At 43.0% G+C, this 21,049-nt stretch overlaps 1 protein-coding gene across 1 annotated transcript in view; it reads left to right on the forward strand.

Moving 5' to 3' along the window:
- The window catches only part of DOCK2 (dedicator of cytokinesis 2), a 418,491-nt gene that overhangs the window by 45,082 nt on the left and 352,360 nt on the right, over positions 1-21,049 (forward strand). The window contains exons 8-14 of the mRNA XM_035014007.1: positions 4,232-4,386; positions 9,997-10,078; positions 15,412-15,547; positions 17,356-17,431; positions 18,425-18,501; positions 19,054-19,179; positions 20,349-20,473. Coding sequence (XP_034869898.1) covers positions 4,232-4,386; positions 9,997-10,078; positions 15,412-15,547; positions 17,356-17,431; positions 18,425-18,501; positions 19,054-19,179; positions 20,349-20,473 — 777 coding nt within the window. The remainder of the gene's footprint in view (positions 1-4,231; positions 4,387-9,996; positions 10,079-15,411; positions 15,548-17,355; positions 17,432-18,424; positions 18,502-19,053; positions 19,180-20,348; positions 20,474-21,049) is intronic.

Consider the following 21,049-nt stretch of genomic DNA (forward strand, 5'->3'; position numbering starts at 1 on the left):
TCTCCAGCTCCTTTAGGTGTAGGGTTAGGTTGTGTATTTGAGACCTTTCTTGTTCCTTGAGAAAGGCTTGTATTGCTATGTACTTTCCCCTTAGGACTACCTTTGCTGCATCCCAAAGATTTTGAACAGTTGTGTTTTCATTTTCATTGGTTTCCATGAATTTTTTAAATTCTTCTTTAATTTCCTGGTTGACCCATTCATTCTTTAGTAGGATGCTCTTTAGCCTCCATGTATTTGTGACTTTCCTCTTGTGATTGAGTTCTAGTTTCAAAGCATTGTGGTCTGAAAATATGCAGGAATGATCCCAGTCTTTTGGTACCGGTTGAGATCTGACTTGTGACCTAGGATGTGATCTATTCTGGAGAATGTTCCATGGGCACTAGAGAAGAATGTGTATTCTATTGCTTTGGGATGGAATGTTCTGAATATATCTGTGAAGTCCATTTGTTTCAGTGTGTCATTTAAAGTCTTTATGTTCTTGTTGATCTTTTGCTTGGATGATCTGTCCATTTCAGTGAGGGAGGTGTTAAAGTCCCCCACTATTATTGTACTGTTGTCAACGTGTTTCTTTGCTTTTGTTATTAATTGGCTTATATAATTGGCTGCTCCCATGTTAGGGGCATAGATATTTAGAAGTGTTAGATCTTCTTGTTGGATAGACCCTTTAAGTAGGATATAGTGTCCTTCCTCATCTCTTATTATAGTCTTTGGTTTAAAGTCTAATTTGTCTGATATAAGGATTGCCACCCCAGCTTTCTTTTGGTGTCTATTAGCATGGTAAATGTTTTCCAACCCCCTCACTTTCAATCTGGGGGTGTCTTTGGGTCTAAAATGAGTCTCTTGCAGACAGCATATTGATGGGTCTTGTTTTTTTATCCAATCTGATACCCTGTGTCTTTTGATTGGGGCATTTGGCCCATTTACATTCAGGGTAACTATTGAAAGATATGAATTTTGTGCCATTGTATTGCCTATAAGGTTACTGTTACTGTGTATTGTCTGTGTTCCTTTCTGGTCTATGTTACTATTAGGCTCTCTCTTTGCTAGAGGACCCCTTTCAATATTTCTTGTAGGGCTGGTTTTGTATTTGCAAATTCCTTTAGTTTTTGTCCTGGAAGCTTTTTATCTCTCCTTCTATTTTCAATGACAGCCTAGCTGGATAGAGTATTCTTGGCTGCATATTTTTCTCATTTAGTGCTCTGAATATATCATGCCAGTCCTTTCTGGCCTGCCAGGTCTCTGTGGATAGTTCTGTTGCCAATCTAATGTTTCTACCATTGTAGGTTACAGATCTTTTATCCCGAGCTGCTTTCAGGATTTTCTCTTTGTCTCTGAGACTCGTAGGTTTTACTATTAGGTATCGGGGTGTTGACCTATTTGTATTGATTTTGAGGGGGGTTCTCTGTGCCTCCTGGATTTTGATGCCTGTTTCCTTCCCCAGATTAGGGAAGTTCTCTGCTGTAATTTGCTCCAATATACCTTCTGCCCCTCTCTCTTTCTTCTTCTTCTGGGATCCCAATTATTCTAATGTTGTTTCATGTTATGGTATCACTTATCTCTCAAATTCTGTCCTCGTGATCCAGTAGTTGTTTATCTCTCTTTTTCTCAGCTTCTTTATTTTCCATCATTTGGTCTTCTATATCACTGATTCCCTCTTCTGCCTCATTTATCCTAGCAGTTAGAGCCTGTATTTTTGATTGCACCTCGTTAATGTCCTTTTTGATTTCGACTTGGTTATATTTTAGTTCTTTTATTTCTCCAGAAAGGGTTTCTCTAATATCTTCCATGCCATTGTCAAGCCCAGCTAGTATCTTTAAAATCGTCATTCTGAACTCTAGTTCCGACATCTTACTAATGTCCATATTGATTGGTCCCCGGCAGTCGGTGCTGCCTCTTGTTCTTTTTTTTTTTTTGAGGTGATTTTTTCCATCTTGTCATTTTGTCCAGAGGAGAATAGATGAATGAGGGAACAAAATGCTAACAGGTAACAACGACCCCAGAAAAATATACACTAAACAAATCAGAGGAGACCTGAAACCGGGGGAAAAGAAAGGGAAAGAAAGAAAAAAGAAAAAAAGAAAAGAAAAAAAAAGATTAAAAAAAAAAGAATATGATCAAATATAATCAGGCTGGTGCATAGATCAGTGCCACACAGTAGATTTTGGGCATATTTTGGTCTGTTAGAAGAAAGTGCCTCCCAAAATTTTAAAGAGAGAAAAACTTATATATGTACAAAAACAAGGGTAAATACGATGAAGTGATGGAATATGACTGTAAAGATGAAAATTAAAAAAGAGTTTATAAAAGGAATTGATAAGATAAGAAGTTGTTTGTAAAAGAAAGAGGATTTAAAAAAAAGGAGAGAATGTGATCAGGCAGGAGACTAGAACAAAACCATACACTAGAGATTTAAGGTATATTTTGGTCTGTTAGGAGAAACTGTATCCTAAATTTTTAAAGAGAGAACAACATATATATATATATATACCAAAAATAAGGTTAACAACTATGAAGGGATAGAATATGACTCTAAAAATGAAAACTAAAAATGATTTTTTTTTAAAAGATTTTATTTATTTATTTGACAGAGAGAGACAAAGCGAGAGAAGGATCACAAGCAGGGGAGTGGGAGAGGGGGAAGCAGGCTTCCCGCTGAGCAGGGAGCTGGATGTGGGGCTCGATCCCAGGATCCTGGGATCATGACCTGAGCCGAAGGCAGACCCTTAACGGCTGAGCCACCCAGGCACCCCTAAAAAAGATTGTTTTAAAAAGGGATTGATAAGATGTTGGTTGTAAAAGGGAAATAGAAAAATTCAAAGAAAAAAAAGAAAATTAAAAAAATTAACTTTGAAAGACTAAAGAATCATGGGAAAAAAGCCATGAATTCTGTGTGCAATATTCTCCTAGTGCTGGAGTTTTGCCACTCTCATTGATCGGTAAACTTGGTCTTGGCTGGCTGTTCTTGCTGATCTTCTGGGGGAGGGGCCTGTTGCTGTGGTTCCCAAATGTCTTTGCCAGAGGTGGAATTGCCCTGCCCTTGCCGGGTCTGGGCTAAGTAATCTGCTGGGGTTTGCTCTCTGTAGCTTTTGTTCCCTGCAAGCTTTCCCTACAGCTTTGGAGGACAAGAGTGAAAATGGCAGCCTCCCAATCTCCGCCCTGGAGGAGCCGAGAACTTGGGGCCCTGATCCTCAGTGAGCCTCCAGAGAAAAGCAGTCAATCACTCCCGTCTCCCCGGTCTCTGATCGCACTCCGTGCTCACCCAGCCTGTGACTGAGCATTTCTATCTCTGGCACCCGACCCCGTGTGGAGTCTCCAAACCCAGTAGATCCCTGCGGTGCGCTCCCGTGCCGCTCCTCCCATGGGAGGAAGGGGAGTGTCCCCAGATCTGCCGCTTGTTGGGTCCCTGCTGGAAGATCAGTGGCCCAACTGTGCCGCGGATCACGGTTTATGGCAACCCCGAGCTGAGAGCCTGCGCCTCCATTCTGTCTCTGCAGCTGGCTTCCCCACTCTGATACTGGGGAGCTCTGCCGCACTCAGGCACCCCCGGTCTTTCTGTGACCCCAAGGGTCCTGAGACCACACTGTCCCGCAAGGGTTACACCCCCTGCTTAGCCACTGGAGCGATATCACTCAGTGGAGCTGACTTCTAAAAGTTCCGATTTTGTGCCCCACGGCTCTATCACTTGCCAGAAGCAGTGGACGGAGGCCCCCTCCCCCGCCTTCTATCTTCCTGAATATCACCTCGGATTCACTTCTCCACATGTCCTACCTTCCAGAAAGTGGTCGCTTTTCTGCTCAGAGAGTTGCTGCTATTCTTTTCTTCAATCTCCTGTTGAGTTCATAGGTGTTCAGAATGGTTTGATCCCTATCTAGCTGAATTCCTGGGACCAGACGTAATTAGGTCTCCTACTCCTCTGCCATCTTGCTCCTCCCTCTTAAATGCATTCTTAAAAAAGCAGAAGTTTTTAGTTTTGATGAAGTCCATTTAAGCATTTTTTTCTTTTTATGGTTTGTGCTTTTTATGACATTAACTTTATGAGGAAGCCTGGACCAAACAGTGGTATTTCCCAAAATAAGAAAATCAAGGCCAAGAAAGTCAAAGTGACTTGGCTCAGATCACAGCAACTTTTGCTGGTAGACCTGGATATACTGCAGAAATCTTCAGGTTTGAATCCTAAGTGGTACTGGGCTGATTTTCTCCACCTTTCTCCTTTCTTCCCTCCAACTCTTAGTCCAAAGACCAGCCAGATTATGGAATGTATTCCCGGATCTCCTCATCCCCCACCCACAGCCTCTATGTCTTTGTGAGGAACTTTGTGTGCCGAATTGGAGAAGATGCTGAGCTCTTCATGTCTCTCTATGACCCCAACAAGCAAATGGTCATAAGGTAGGTGTGTTCAATATTGCCTGACTTCTCTGTATATGAGAGGTTGGAATTAGCAGAGCACAGAGCATCTTTTTTATTCCCATCATCACCACTTGTGGAGAAATTCCCACCTAGAAGAGAAACTGAGCCTGAAAATGTGGAAAATGTGGAAATAACTTCTTGCAGGATATGCGAGTCAGGTAGAAATATTATTTACCCCCCAATTTTTCCTGTACTGTGCTTATGGTTACACAGTAGGGTTTTATAAATAGGTTTTTGATACTGGAAAACAACCAGAAAAAATGATATTCATACAGGTGGTGTTGGATAGACTAAAAATACCTACTTTTAAAATAGGAGGTGGGTAGGCGGGGAATGGGTGAAATAGGTGATGGCATTGGGGATGAAGGAGTGCACTTGTCATTTTGAGTACAGAGTGATTTATGGAAGTGTTGAATCACTCTAGTGTACACCTGAAACTAATATAACACTGTATGTTAATTAATTGAAATTAAAATAAAAATTTAAGTAAAAAATAAAAACAAAACAAAAACAAAGCAAAACAAAATAAACAAATAAAATGGGAATAAAGAAGTAAATGGTGGGGGTGCCTGGGTGGCTCAGTCAGTTAAGCATCTGCCTTCAGCTCAGGTCATAATCCCAGGGTCCTGGGACGATTTCCCCATCGGCCTCCCTGCTCAGCTGGGAGCCTGCTTCTCCTTCTGCCTGCCACTCCCCCTGCTTGTGCTTGCTCTCTCTCTCTCTCTGTCAGTCAAATAAATAAATAAAATCTTAAAAAAAAAGGATGTAAATGGTGAGAGCTTCATTTCCTCCAGGGTGATAGTAGGCTAAGAATGTGGGCTCTGAAATCTGTCTGAGTTCATATCCTGGCTGCGCCATTTACTCTTTCTTAACCTAGGGCAAGTAGCTCATCTTTCTAAGCCTGAGTTGCCCATTTGCAAAATGTTAGTGCCAACCTCACAGGGTCATTTTTTTCTCAGACTTTAATGAGAAAAAGCACATGAAGCACAGGGCTTGACACACAGAGCTCCAAGTGGCAGTAGCTATTATTATTACCACTTTAATGGATTGCTCTTGAGAATGGAGAAAGTAAGGGAACTTCTGGGTGCCTCAGCTTGAGGAAGCAAGAACACCTTTTTGAGAATCTCCAGGGAAAAGACTTTGGTACACCTCCAGCTCCAACTACTGGGCCCCTGGCCTCTGCTTGTGGCTCAGACCATTGTCCCAGGTGGTGACCCTGCCGGTCTCCTCCAGTGGGGTTTTGGGCCAACACATGGTCGCATATTGAGGTCCCATATTTGAAGTCCCAGTTGACATAGTAGAATGCAGCTGGAGTATAATCTCTGCCTTTATGGAGAAAGTGTTGTTTCCCTAGCTTGGTTGTTATGATGATTAAATGAGATCACATACAGCGCCTAGTGAATAGTAGTACTTTGGAAAATAATGGCTCTCCTAGAGACATTTGTGAAACATGGAGGGGCTTTCCATCTAAGAAGACTGAACTGAGGTCTGTGCATGATCTCATTTAATTCTCTTTTTTTTAAGATTTTTTATTTATTCGACAGAGAGAGACACAGTGAGAGCGGGAACATAAGCAGGGGGAGTGGGAGAGGGAGAAGCAGGCTTCCTGCGGAGCAGGGAGCCCGATGCGGGGCTTGATTCCAGGACCCTGGGATCATGACCTGAGTCGAAGGCAGACACTTAATTACTGAGCCACCCAGGCACCCTGATCTCATTTAATTCTCGTTAGTCCATGTCATTTGGGTGAGAAAATGAGGTCCAGGAAGGTCAAGTGACTGGTCCAAAGTCATATGTATTTATTAATGGCAGAGCTAAGATTTCTATTCAGGTCCATCTATCTGATTCCAGATAGACAAGCTAATACCCACTTTATTTTTTTAAAAGATTTATTTATTTTAGAGAGAGAGAGAGCACGAGTGGGAGGGGCAGAGTGAGAAGGAGAGAGAATCTCAAGCGAACTCTGTGCTGAGCATGGAACCTGATGCAGGGCTCGATCTCATGACCCTGAGATCACGACCTGAGCTGAAACCAAGAGTTGGATGCTTAACCGACTGTGCCACCCAGGTGCCCCTAGTTCCCACTTCTGTATGTCACCAAGGAAAGAGTTATATCGAATACCCTGAGTGGTTCTCATCAGGGTTTCAGCACTGTCATGGTGGACAGCTATTCTTTATAGCAAACCTAAATCCCTAATATTTAAAAGTCAGCCCAATTCACCGGGCTGGGCCTCGGTGAACACTGCAGGTGAGTGTTCCTGCTTCCTTAGAACACACTTGAGATGGTCTGTGTGCCATAGGCCCCTTGCCATTCCCTGCCAGCTATTCCCAAGGTACCTGTGACAAAGACCCTGAAAGCACTCACAGGACCGGTCCTGCCTCTCAGAAAACATGATGCTTCATGATTGAGTTGACAGGGGTGCCTGGCCTACTGGCCCATCTAAGTGATGGATGACCTGAACCAGCTCTGTGGAAAGAGGCAACTCTCTTCCCTGACGTGCCACACAAGATGATATGCTCAATGGGGCATGCCTGAGTGATGCCTCTGAGAGGGCCAGAAATACAGGGAAGCCCTCAGGAAACTGAGAGATGAGGAGGAAGGGGGACGAAGGGGGCAAAAACCAAAAAAGGGGGGGCAGGGGAAGTAGACAACAGAGAAAGGTGAGAAGAGGCATGATACAAAAGAGGGGCAGGGGAAATTGGAAGCACCCTTTTCCACTCTAGATAGCTGTTCTTCCCCTAAGAAATCAGTCTTGTCCACTCCTGTCTAACCAGGGTTGACATACAATGGCAAGGCAAGGCATTCCTTGCCAAAGGCAAGTGAGGGTATTTTCAATGTGGCCCAAATGTGGACTGGGGACATTTGGCTGAGACTGAGCTTTCAATGTTGGGATGAATCATGGACTGATTCCAGTGGATGCCTGAAGAGATTTGGTTTGGGAAGTTTAAGGTAAATTTCCATAGGACCAAAAAGAAGCAGTGTAGATGGCCAGTGGCAAGGCTAATTTCCAAAAAAAAGCTTGAAGAGGAGTTGGGATGGTCCTCCCCTTCCACGGAGGAGAGTGTCATGTGCAGTAGGTCTCACCTGTCTTGGTGCAAGGTGGGCCTTTGGATTTACCATCCAGGTCTTCCTGGGCAGGGATGGATAGAACCAGGTCAGCCCTCTAAGTTGCTTTTCTTATTTATGATTGCATTGCCCCTAGGAGAAAATTGCTGGTGCCTAATGTTTAGACCTAACAGGCTGGTTCTCTCCTGGGCATGCTACATGTAATCAAAGGTCCTGGGAAAGACCCAGGTATTTCACTATGACATTCTAGAAATAACCGGTGGGAAATAATTGTCTTTTTTTTTAATGGAGCTTTGGCAGTTTCTTAGTTAGTTTGCTGAAAATTCCACTAAAATTTTTGGAACTTATTAAAAAAAAAGAAGAGGGGCACCTAGGTGGCTTGGTCAGTAAAGTGTCCAACTCTTGGTTTTAGCTCAGGTCATGATCTCGGGATTGTGGGGATCAAGTCCCAGGTCCGGTTTTGTACTCAGTACAAAGTCTGCTTATCTCTCTCCCTCCCCCTCTACCCCTCCTTCAGCATGCATGTGCTCTCTCTCTCTCTCAAATGAATAAATAAAATCTTTTTAAAAAATAAAAGAAATTTTTAAAAAGAAGGAAGAAAAGCTACATTTAACTTTTTTTTTTTAAAAAAAGATTTATTTCTTTTATTTTAGAGAGACAGTGTGTGTGCATGCAAGCTGGGGGAGGAGCAGAGGGAGACAGAGAGAGAGAATTTTCAAGCAGACTCCCTGTAAGCATGGAGCCCATGCAGGGCTCTATCCCAGGACCCAGAGATCATGACCTGAGCTGAAATCAAGAGTTGGTCGATTAGCCAACTGAGCCACCCAGGCGCCCCAGAAAAGCTACATTTAACTTGATTTTTAAAATTAATTAATTAATTAATTAATTTTTTTGATGTAGTATTCCATGGTTCATTGCTTGCATATAACACCCAGTGCTCCATTCAATATGTGCCCTCTTCAGTACCCATCACCAGGCTAACCCATCCCCCCACCCCCCTCCCCTCTAGAACCCTGTTTGTTTCTCAGAGTCCATAGTCTCTCATGGTTCATCTCCCCCTCCGATTTTCCCCCCTTCATTTTTTCCTTCCTACTATCTTTTTTTTTTTTTTTTTAACATATAATGTATTCTTTGTTTCAGAGGTACAGGTCTGTGATTCATCAGTCTTACACAATTCACAGCGCTCACCATAGTACAACTTGATTGAATTTTAACCAGTGGTTAATCCAGAACTGTGTTCATTTTGTTATCAGTTCCCTTTCCCCTTTGAACTTGCTCAGACTGCTCTCATTAGTCTTCCAGGAGTGAGTAGAGAGAGTAACAAGACATTGTTAAGGCAATTCCCCTTAACTTTGATAAATTCTTGTTACGTTTTTTTGGGGGGTGACTTGGTTTTGGGGCTTTATTTTATTTTTATCCTAATTCAAGATAATGGGCATTTGTTTAACACCAACTATATATGCTCTTATATGGCATGGCAAATGTTATAACTCAACTCAGCAAACTCTCAAGTTTCTCTTAAGTTAAAGAAGCGCTAGACTTCTCAATTTTCCCAGTGTGGCTGGACTGACTAACTAGTATGAACCTCACAAGGTGGTGTATGGTTATTAGAAGATGTAAGATGGTAAATGATTATAGGTCAGAACTGTGTGACTGCCCCTCATAAAATCCTTTAGTGAGTATCCATTCCTTTTAGGATCAAGTCAAAATCCTTGAATGGCCTACAACGCCTCTCTAAGTATTCTCTTATCACTTTCTCCTCGGATCTTTTTTTTTAGATGCATCAAGCTTCAGCCTGCCTCAGGGCCTTTGAATGTATGTTTGCTTTTCCTGAAACATTTCCCTTTCTCACTCTCTTTTCCTGACTGACTTTATTTACATGTCATATACCTGGCAAAGACTTCCCTGACCACTCAGACTAGTCCAGACTTTTCTGATATACATTCTTGCAACACCCTGAACTTTGTCTTTATAGCACAATTGAATATAAATAGTTGTCACAACTGCATTTAGATAGTTATTTAAGTGTATCTCAGATAATGGCTAAGGCCGTCTATGGCCCATCACAGTGTGATGTTCCATTCAAGGAAACAGCCCCATGTCCAATGGGTAATTTTTTAAAAATTCAAATCTTTATTTAGTCTTGAAAAGGGAATGAGATGAGAAGGGCAAATGTGTTCTTAACGTCCAGCAAAATATACCAAAATCCTTTCCCCAATCTCTCCCACTCTTAATTCTACAGAGAATGCTGCTACTCTTCAAAAATATTAGGTAGCTGGGCCAGAATTTGCTCAGCAGATGGGGAAGGGAAAGAGACTGTGAATGCACACATTAGTGATTCTTTGCCCCCGGTCTCTGTTAGACAGAACTGTGATCTCTTAGAAGGAGGGATCATGTCTGTCTCCGACACTGCCATGTCCCCAGCAGCCAGTACTTGTTGAGCACAGAGTAAAGGCTCAGTGAGTATTTTTACCAAAGCATTGTTGAGCCCCAAGTAGTAACGGGTTGCCACTCTTCTTCCCACAGTGAGAACTACTTGGTGCGATGGGGTAGCAAGGGCTTCCCGAAGGAGATCGAGATGCTCAACAACCTGAAAGTGGTCTTCACGGTGGGTGTGCGCTGTGTTCTTGTTACTGTCTTCCATACTTACAAGGGTATGATCTTGGAATGACACCAGTCACTTGGTTAGGAGAGAGCATGACCTGCATGCAGATTTGTATTCTGGGCTTTGGAGAGATTCAGAGCAGACGGGGTTTGGGGGGGTGTTGTGTGCCCTTTGGAAGCAATTAGGAAGATGGATCTTCCCCTCTCTAGCTCCCTCCCTCTTTCTCTCTCACTCACATGCACACCAAGAACACATACAGAGTGCTGTGTAAACAAGCATAGATCCCTTCCAGCAATAATGTCTACATGAACTGGGTATAGCAGCTGTTCTGATTTATCAGTTAATTCATGGTTAACCTGAGTTCCTTTCTTTGGCTCAGACTTTCTAAAAACCTCTATAAAATGTATCAGAAAAAAGAAAAGATCTTCTAAGAACATTGACTGCATTGGTAAATTGGATATTCTGAACATAATCAAATCACAGATGACTAAGGATCTTAACAGATCCCTGAGATCATTCTTCTATATACCAGTATTCACTGGGCAAAACATATGTAGAAATGTTGAAATCAATTGTTAGTTGGACGATTTATTTCCAAAAGTGAGCCTGGCTTTTTAGTTCTGGAAAAGACAAACAGTGGAAAGAAAAAGATAAGGTTATTATTTCCAGCAAAGACCTTTCTCTTGTCCTATTTCCATGAGGGTGTGTTAAGAGTGTGATCTTAAGATACCTAAAGATATTGGTTCTCTGCAAGCTCCTTTGAGGAAAAAGAGCATTTATGAGATTTTTCACTCTGTTGCCTGTGTTAGCAAGGGAAATTACAGAGGAGGAGCCAAGGAGGGATTTGGGCATTGGCCAAACCCGTGAGTTTGATCCAGGAGTGACCGACATGCTAGATTAACCTACGTTGTTCTACAATAACTTTCCAGTTACAGCCCATTAAATGCAATGTCTTATGTTATGTCACAATTAGATTGGAGTGCAGCTGATTTATTTTGTTTGTTATTTCCTGAAAAATGGGCCAGAGGCATGGAGTAAGATCATAGTCTTAATTGCTTAGACAAAGTTTTCCTGGCATATATAAATGTGTCTCAGTCCTGTTTATCTAATATTAGTTAGAAGGAGGAGCCTATTTATTTTCTTGATAAATAGGAAAGTCTCATGGGGCTTCCTGATTAAACCAGGAGACAGATATTTCATGAGAGGGACCAGGACAGGGAATCAATCAATGGTTGATTTTGCAGAGAACCAATTCATGATGTAAATATGAAGGAAAGGGCATCAGTAAATTTGTGTCTCTCAATATCAATGAGAACGTGATTCTGCCTGCATGGAATTCTGCCTGTGCCACCACCTCTCCTTCCCATAGCAAATGAACTTGAGAACCTTGGTTGACTGGTTCAATGGGATGATACTTCTCCATCTTGAAATGATGGGAGTCTTCATTTTGGGACAAGGAAGGTCATGGTGCTCTAGCTTCTTCTATTGATTCAAGAGCTATCCAGTGAATACTATGGGTAAGCTCTGTGTTAGGTATGGGGGACACAGCATTGAATAAGCTGATAGGCCCTTGTTTTCAAGATGTGATGGGGGGAATTCAGAAAATAAGTAAATGAATAAATAAACAAGAAAATGTTAAAAGGCAATCCATGCAATGCAGATAATTAAAACAGGGTGATATGATGGTGTGTGACTGGGCTTTACTTTCAATTGGGCATTGAGGTGATGTTTAAGTTAGAGACAAGATGAGACTTGGCAGGCATGTGCCTTTCTGGCCTTATTTCTCTTGTCTCTGGATGTTAGCTCTTTCTGGATTCCTCTTTGAGGAACGTGGGTTGGGCTGATGGTGAACTTCCCCTGAATGCTTTATAAGCATTCACCTTCCTTGGCTCTGTTAAGAGGAAAGCAGAGTATACTACCAGTTTCCCAAAGAATTTGCCCAGTTTGGGGGTTATTGCTAATACACAGGAAACAAGACTGAACAGTAAAAGGAGTGCTAATAAATTACTAAATCAGGTGACATGTGTTTTAAGTTTTCTTGTCCTGCCTCAGCTTCCCTAATATGTCTGAGTTTTATAAGGCCAAAGTAAAAATGATTGAGAAACACCACAGATTGGAACACAGTTCTGAGTGAGGATGGCACATTTATACACTCTCCAGAGAATAACTTGTGCTCAAGTATTCTGTAACATGCTAAGATTCTCTAGTGCCAAGAGTCTCTGATGATGAGGCAGCTCTTAAAGATCTGGTGTCTTCCTTTGATCAAATGAAATCTCTTCAGAGAAGAGGGGTGGAAGAAGGGCTTAATTAAGAACCTTGTAGGCTCACCTAGTATGTTAGTTGCCAGGGCTGCCATTACAAAGTGCCACAGTCTGGGTAACTTAAGGAACAGAAATTTATTTTCTCACAGTTCTGGAGGCTGGAAGTCCAAGATCAAGGTGATTGCAGGGTTGGTTTCTTGTGAGGCCTCTCTCCTTGGCTTGCAGATGACCACTTCTCCCTGTGTCCTTGCATGGTCTTCTCTCTGTGTGTGTCTGTGTCCTAATCTCCTCTGCTTATAAGGAGATCGCATAACCTCATTTTAGCTTAATCACCTCTTGAAAGGCCCTATATCCAAATACATTTTGAGGTGCTGTGGGTTAGGACTTCAACATATGAATTCTGAGGGGATGTAATTCAGCCCATAACATCTAGAAGGATCTTTTCAGGTGGCAGGGCCTTTGTGGTTCTAGGATGCCTCTGAAAGATACCAACTAGATATTTTTAAAAATATGACAATTCCTAATGAGATAAGAGAAAGAATTAAGGGCAGAGGTCATTATAAAGGAAGCAAGACTTGAGCTCTTAAGGATGGGAAGGATTTGGATATATAGAGGAATAAGAGGCAAGTATCTGAGTCAGAGGTGTGGACAGGGGGCTTAGGAGGAAAAAGCGAGTTTAAAGTGAGCATCGTGTGTTTGTGGAGCAATAGAGGAATCTTTGTGACAAAAATAGAGAACTTACATGCAGAGAATAGTGGGGAATTGGTTGGCTAGGACAGCTGGAAATACATTATGTCTGGGACCTTTCACGTCAGCTGGGGACGATTAGCACTAATAGGGTAGAAAATAAGGAGATGGTAACGTCATTGTGGGGAGAGAAGTGAAATAATGAACATGGCTTCTAAAGATAAGTTTGTAGGGGATTTCAGGGTGGGTGGGAGGAAGGAGTGAGGCAGGCCAGAGAAAGGCTGTCCAACCATCTGCATGCAAAGTAATTGAGATCTCAAATTCAAGTGCCTAAAGGGCAGGGCAGAAAATACAAATGTTTAAAATACAATACAAATGTTTAAAATACAAATGAGTGGCTGAGCTTCCTTAGTCAGAAAGCCCCCTTCTCCCCTGCCTTCCCTTTCCCCCTGCCCAGCAGGGAGACTTTGGAGAGTAGGGAAGCAGATGTCCATTTCCCCAGCTGGTGAAGGGACAGCCCTTGTATCAGTCAGTAGTTCTCCAGAGAACCTGAACCAATAGGATATATAGATAGATTTATTCTAAGGATTTGGCTCCCATGATTGTGGGGGCTGGCAAATTTAAAATCTGTATGGCTGGGCAGCCATACAGGCCTGAGACTCAGGCAGGGTTTCTATACTGCTGTCCTGAGGCAGAATTCCTCCTTCACTGGGAAACCTCAGGTTTGGGTGCTGGAGGTACAACAGTGAATAAGGCCTCAAGGCCTTCAACTGATTGGATGAGGCATATCTACATTATGGAAGGTAATCTCCTTGATTTAAAGTCAACTGATTATAGATGTTAATCTGACCTACAAAGTACCTTCATAGCAACATCTAGACTAGTGTTTGGCCAAACAACTAAGCACCATAACCTAGCCAAGTTGATGCATAAAATGTAACCATCACAGGCCCCAAGCAGAAAGGTGTGGACCACATTGGGGCCATGTTTTTTTTCCAGAAACTCTGCACCCCCTGCACTCTTCTTTCCCCACCAGCCACAATGAGAGGGTGGGGCTGGCTGCTTTGCCTGGGCCCTGGCTCTTATGTGAGCTGAGAGGCTATTCCCAGTGCATATGCCTATATGAGGATTCATTTGAGGAAAAGCAACTATTCTCGAGTAAGGCCAGGCCCAGGATTCTCTACTCTGATGCCAACAACATGCTTTGATGTTCTTTCTTCTTAGCCCAGCTGGAAGGTGGTCCCAAGAACATTGAAGCTTTTAGATTTGAGCAGGACAGTCAGATACTGAGGTGGTCCAGGTGGTTTTCCCTCCTCTGTATCTTTCTGATGGTGCGAGAGATATGTTGTGGTGGTTAGGTTTATAGACTTTGGTCTTAGAATGACTGGACAATGTCTCCAAGGACTAAGGTCTTGACCCCAGGGAAGCCCCTTGTCTTCTTTGTGTCTCAGTGTTCCCATGTATAAAATGGGGGTGCAATAATACTATCCACTTCAGAGTGTTGTTAAGGATCAAACAAGACAATGGCTTATGAGAAACTTAGCACAGTGCATGACACATTAGCAGAGTTCACCATGTCAGTGGTCTTCTTTAAGGCACACACTGGAGTGCACTCCGCTGTCCCCCTTGAAGTTAACTACAGCCACCTGCCTTGCTTTGGTCGTTGAAATGCAAGCCAAAGTGATGTGTCTCTTCTGGGTAGAAGCTTTAAGGGCCAGTAGGTAATTTGCCACCTTCCCTTCTCCTGCTGTGGGGACAGTAGAAGCATGTGTTGTGATGAGATGGATCATCGGTCAGCTAGGAGCCCAGGGTAGGTGGATGACTGGGGCTCCCAGCCATCTGCATTGAGCAGGTACCCTGAGCTAGAAGTAAACTTCTGTTGTCTTATAAGCTCTGAGATGCTGGGATTGTTTGGTGCCACAACAACCCATTCCTGAGGGATATACATACATCAGGTGTTCAGTAAATGGTAACTGTTGGGATTGCACCCTCTTCCTTTTGCTTTCTCCCTCAGTGGTGCTGAGCAGTGATGAGATGGATGAAGTCATTTGTGGCAAATGCTATTTTGGATCCATCAGCTGGCATATAGGACATGCCACCCGTATAGCTGATATTGTACTTCTATCCTTCTCTCCTTATTAGTTTGAAATTGAAGAATTGGGATTGAACACCAGAGACCTGTCACTCAGTTTCCTTTCTAAAACTCACCTTTTTTTGTCTATGAAATGGCTATGATCGTCTTGTTTTCTACCTTTCCCAGGACTAATTGTATGATTGGGCTGTGTATACTATGTGCTAAGTACATCCCCCCACAATTTATTATTAGTGGGCTTCCTTTCCTACTTCTTTAGACACATGATGTGTAACTATTCATTTCCTGCCCTACAGGATCTTGGAAACAAAGACCTCAACAGGGATAAAATTTACTTGATTTGTCAAATAGTCCGAGTGGGGAAGATGGATCTCAAGGATACGAATACAAAGAAGTGCACGCAGGGACTGAGGCGGCCCTTTGGGGTGGCAGGTAATGACACACTATAAACCAAAACTTTTATCGAAGTGCATGTTTTATATGGCTAAATTTTAAAGATTATTTCTTTCCCTCTCCTCCTTGCCCCCCCTCCCCCAATTTATACCAGACAGCTCCTAATACCTACATTTCTGGTGACTAAATCAAAATAATTGGTGACTAAGTCCAGATTTATGATAAAGGCAGTGAATAATGGATTCCTCGTGTCTGCAGCAGAGCACTGGGAGCATGGTGCTGTCTGAGCAGTTGGTGCCTTTACTCCCCAGCATGGTGAAGAAGGAAGAACAGTACGAGTGGGATCTAATTATGAGGAGCAAATCATTTTTAAAAAAATATCCGGGACAGGAAATGCAGTTACACAGTATGAGTCACTGGCCACACATCTAAATTCCAGATGGAAGTGGACGTTTGGAGAGTCGGTGTGACCAAATGAGGTTGCTTCCGAGCAACCTCACCTCCGCATGTTTCTCCGCCATAGTTCTCTCTCTTGGGGTTTCCAAGACTTTATCATTCTTGTCCCACTTTTATGGTTTTTGTTAACTATAACTGGCATTATTGTTTACCTAATATAGTTCCTTTTAATTAGCCCACTTTAAGTTAAAGTACCTTTTTTTTCTTAAAAGACCATTTAAAGACCTGTGGAAACAGCAATTTGATATGCCAGTTTTATGTCGTGTACCATTTATAATTCCTCTATATCATATCAAAACCCACTGTTTCATGTTCTTCCTTTCAAGATACCCTGATCTGTATTCACAAACAGCTGGCTCTCCAACTAGCCCCCTGGCACTGCTTGCAAAGTGGGAGGGCGGACAAGTTAGCTTATAAAGAGCTAACTCGTTTTTTTTTAACCAGGCATTGTTGCTAGCTAGCTAACTAGGTGACCTTGGGCAAGCACTTTCCCCAGGGCCTTAGTTTCATTATCTGCAAAATGAGAGACTTTGACCTGATTGATTTGTGCCCTGCTCTGAAATGCTGATTCTATATAAGGGATGCTCCTGACATCACAATGTCCCTTTTAGGACAGTAAGGGTCCTTCAACCTTTCCTCAAAGTGTGCCTTTGTCCCCAGCTGTAGTCTGCTTTCTCTTTTGGTTTCAGATGACCACAATCTGGTGTAACTGAAAAGTTCAGGCATAGATTGCTTCAGGCATAGCTGGATCCAGGAACTCAAATTTATGTTTCACTATGTCCTCTTGCTGGCTTATTCTGAAGTTGACTGTCCAGTTAGTTGGCAAAATGTGGGCCAATCCAAGCTTGAATCCTACCAGTTTAGTAATCCAGGGGAAAGAAAACACCCCTTTCCCATGAGTTTTAGTAGAAGCCCCAGGAGCATGAGCATAGGCCACATGCTCATCCCCTTAAGCACTTACTCTGGGCAGGGGGATGTGGTCCTCAGATTCTCAGGTCCTATAGGGAGTCACTGTGCTTGGGTTCTGTAGGCATGGTGGACGTCCAATACATATATGTCAAATTCAAACCTACTTGTTTAATTTCGTAGCCATTGTTCTGACTCTCTCCTCTTGGCCTCTGCTAAACCAGTCTCTTGGAGGTTTCTGTGGCTTGCTGACCTCCCAGCCTGCTTTTTCCAGAAGTGTTTGCCAGGTGCTGCACATTATGAACCCTTGCGGTCTGTGTATTGCTCGATGCTGGCTTGCTTGTCTTTTTAAACTTCCTGACCCAGCCTCTTGTCCTACAATCTCATCCCATTGACATGGTATCCTGGGAGCAGGAGGGCATAAGTCATTAATAGATTTTTCTCTCTTTTTTCTTTCCTTTTTCTTTTTGTTTGTTTGTTTCTAGTTATGGACATAACAGACATCATCAAGGGGAAAGCAGAGAGTGATGAAGAAAAGCAGCATTTCATTCCTTTTCACCCGTGAGAGATTTCCCATTTCTTTCCCTTCTCTTAAACCACACCCTTTCTCACTGAGGGCTGCTCAAAAGCAAAATGAACTGATTCTCTGAGTTGATGATAGCCTCGTGGGACCTCCCAAGAGGAGGGCAGGAAGAGAACGATGATCTCAGTGCCAAGGCTCTTGAAACCAACCAGCTTTTCACCCATTCACTTATCAGGTGTTACTTATTCAACAGAGTTTGATTGAAAGCTGGCAGAGGGTTGGGCACTGTGCCAGGCATGGGGCATGAAGTGCTCAACAAGATAGACATGGTCCTGTCTTCATGGAGCTTATGTTTAGATGGGAGATTAGACAGATAATCAATAAAAGATTGATTAATTAATTACAAGTAATACAGGAACTACAACTCTGTCAAGCAACAGCTTATCAGGAACATATAACAGGGAATTATCACCTGGTTCTCATGGATAGAAATATTCATGATTTTAGAGGAGGGTAGTGAGGAGGATAAATGTCCTTTTCCTGCTCTAAAAAGGAGTCTATTAGAAAGCAGGACCCCCAGTTTGAGAATGTTGTCCTTACTTTGTTACACCAAAGATGTCCAAAGAGAATGGAGTTTTGTTACTGGTCATGAAGTCAGTGACTCTAGTTAAGCTATGTGATTAGGACCGAGCAGGAACAGCTAGTCTTTGCCATCTTGGTGAACAGATGTTCCTTTTGAGGGCTTAGGAATCCTTACTTTCTAAGAGTCTTCTAGATTAAAAAAAAAAAAAAAAAAAAAAGGCCTCCACTTGTAAGAATGATATTTCCAGATGTCAGAGCCATGTTGCTTTGTGAAAAAGAGAAATCTGATTCTTGATGGCATACATGTTGTCTGAGCTGGCATGGGCAGGCTTGATTTTCACCTAAGGTGTATGGAGGGGCTGGGCAAATTTGTGGAGTACGTGGAACCTCAAGGTGGGGACCCCATGAGAGCACCATGCAAGCATTTTGTGCTTTCTTTTCCTTCCCAGAGTGACCGCTGAGAATGACTTCCTTCACAGCCTGCTGGGCAAAGTTACAGCCTCCAAGGGGGACAGTGGAGGGCAAGGTACAGTGCCACGATGTGCCGAGTGGGCTGGGCTCTGGTTTGGGAGCTCTTGATTCTTTGGAAAACAGATCAAAATCACAAACCCTGGGAAACATAGCCTTCCTTCCAGACAGACCATTGTGAGAAATGGGAGCATGTGATCTATGGAAATGGAAACCACATCTCCTGAATCTGGGAGGCATGTCCTAGTGCCCAAACCACATCTCGTATGTGTCAGACACCTTCATAGACCTCCTTATTGGATTTAATTCTTCCCACAGTGCTATGAGATAGGTGGTATCCACCTCACTTCACAAAGGCTGGGTGGATGAATTTGACAGAAGCTGACGCTGCTGGAAGTAAGGAGTGGGATTCAAACCCACAGATGCCTGGCCCCAGAGCCCCTCTGCTTTCCACCTTCCTTCCTCCTCCTCCTGTGTTGGGTCACATCTGTAATTATTTCTCTCTGCTTCCAGCAGTCTCCTCCAGAAAGACCCCAAAGGGAGAGATGGTGGGAGGGTAAGACTGAGCACACCTTGAAGTTGGCTCTTCATGGTAAGCATTCCCTTCCAGGCCTCTGGGTGACCATGAAGATGCTTGTGGGTGACATCATTCAGATCCGCAAGGACTACCCACATCTGGTGGACAGGACCACTGTGGTGGCCAGGAAGCTGGGCTTCCCAGAGATCATCATGCCAGGTCTGGCCTTCCCCTGGGGTGGGGGGTGGTCTGGCTCGTCACAACCATTTTCTTTTTACAAAGTCAACTCCTTCCTTTTCGACTGCTTTTTCTCTATTTCTCTCCCTGAAGGCAACCACTGAAAATGATTTTTGTATATCCAAAAATCTTCCATACAGTCATGTAATGAACACAAGCACATAAATATATACACATGCACTTTTCTCCCCTCACAGATGGGATCACACTTCATATGCTTTATATACCATTACTTTATATGCTTTATATAGTGTTCTGCAACTTGGTTTATCACTTAATAATTTATCATGGACATCCTTTCTACTTTACTACACATAGAATAGTTCTATTCTTTTGGGGAGAATATTGTCATTCTCTTAAATTTTTAAACTATATTTTTTATTACCAGAAAACTCCATGCCTGTTGTAAAATGTTCAAATAGCATGAAAAGGTAAAAAGTGAAATGTTAAAAGCTCCCTCAAACTTTTGTCTCCAGAAGTACCTGCTATTAAAATTGTCCAAACGTGTATATAGTAAAAGAAAAACAAAAGAAGATTATATAATAACACTGTTTTAGAACTTCCCTTTTTATCTTAAACCTGTCTTAGACTGTGTCCACCACTGCTCTCGCCGATTTACTCCTTTCCACGGTGTATGGTGGTCCAACTGGGGGCCTGTGCTGTACCTGAACCATCAATTCCTTGTGCATTCCCCTGTGGGGTTTTCAATTCTTATTGCCCTCCCTCTATTCCTGAAGACCCTCCGAACCTCCTTCCTGACCCCATGTTCCTTGGACACTTGAAAAGTGACCTTATCTGCTTCAGCACAGTAAAAGATCTATGGCCAAGGAACTTTCCTTTGTCTTCCCAGAAGGTGTCACTAGAGGATGGAAATTCAATAATTTTAATGGAGAGAAGAACAGAGCCAATTTTGACCATCCTACCTACCTTTTTGCAACTGATGTCCTAGCATTCCTCATCCCCTTGTTACCTCCTTCTCCAGCCTCCCTGATGAGGAAACAATGCTTCTTTGGAATATGTCTGATTTTAATTTCATTAGTAGATGTCAAGGCAGGGCACTCGCCCTCCCACCCCCACCCCTGTGCCTTCTAGTAAGTGTCTCTCCTGCAGTGAAGATGCCAGCTCTTGTCTCTCTCTCCCTCTGCCTGCAGGGGATGTCAGGAACGACATCTACATCACTCTCTTACAAGGCGACTTTGACAAGTACAACAAGACCACCCAGAGGAATGTGGAAGTGATCATGTGTGTGTGCGCGGAGGACGGCAAAACACTGCCTGTAAGGGACCCTGCTGCTGCTCTGGGTGCCCCGGCTGCCTTGGGTGCTTCTGCTCACGAAGATTTGCTTTTCCCATCCCAATCTGCTCTCTAAATGCCAGGTGCCTTCGGGATGGCATTGAGTAACGTGATCTGCACCTTTAGAGCTTGGTTTGCACACTGGTCCATAGTAAGACCTTGTGTTAATTTGGTCTTTACATCAAAGCAGTTTTTCTTTTTTTTTTTAATGAGAGAGAGAGCATGAGGAGGGAAGGGTCAGAGGGAGAAGCAGACTCCCCGCCGAGCAGGGAGCCCGATGTGGGACCCGATCCCGGGACTCCAGGATCATGACCTGAGCCGAAGGCAGTCGCCCAACCAACTGAGCCACCCAGGCGCCCCTCAAAGCAGTTTTTCAATGTCTGTTTCTCCCCTTTCATGATCCCTTCTTTTTCTTTCTTTCTTTCTTTTTTTCTTTCTTTTTTTCTTTCTTTCTTTCTTTCTTTCTTTCTTTCTTTCTTTCTTTCTTTCTTTCTTTCTTTCTTTCTTTCTTTCTTTTTTCTTTCTTTTGCTTGGCCTTAGCTTAAAGGTCAGTTTTTTG

This window comes from Mirounga leonina, unplaced genomic scaffold (assembly GCF_011800145.1).
Source record: "Mirounga leonina isolate KUSES-001 unplaced genomic scaffold, KU_Mleo_1.0 Mir_104, whole genome shotgun sequence".
NCBI classification, from domain to species: domain Eukaryota; kingdom Metazoa; phylum Chordata; class Mammalia; order Carnivora; family Phocidae; genus Mirounga; species Mirounga leonina.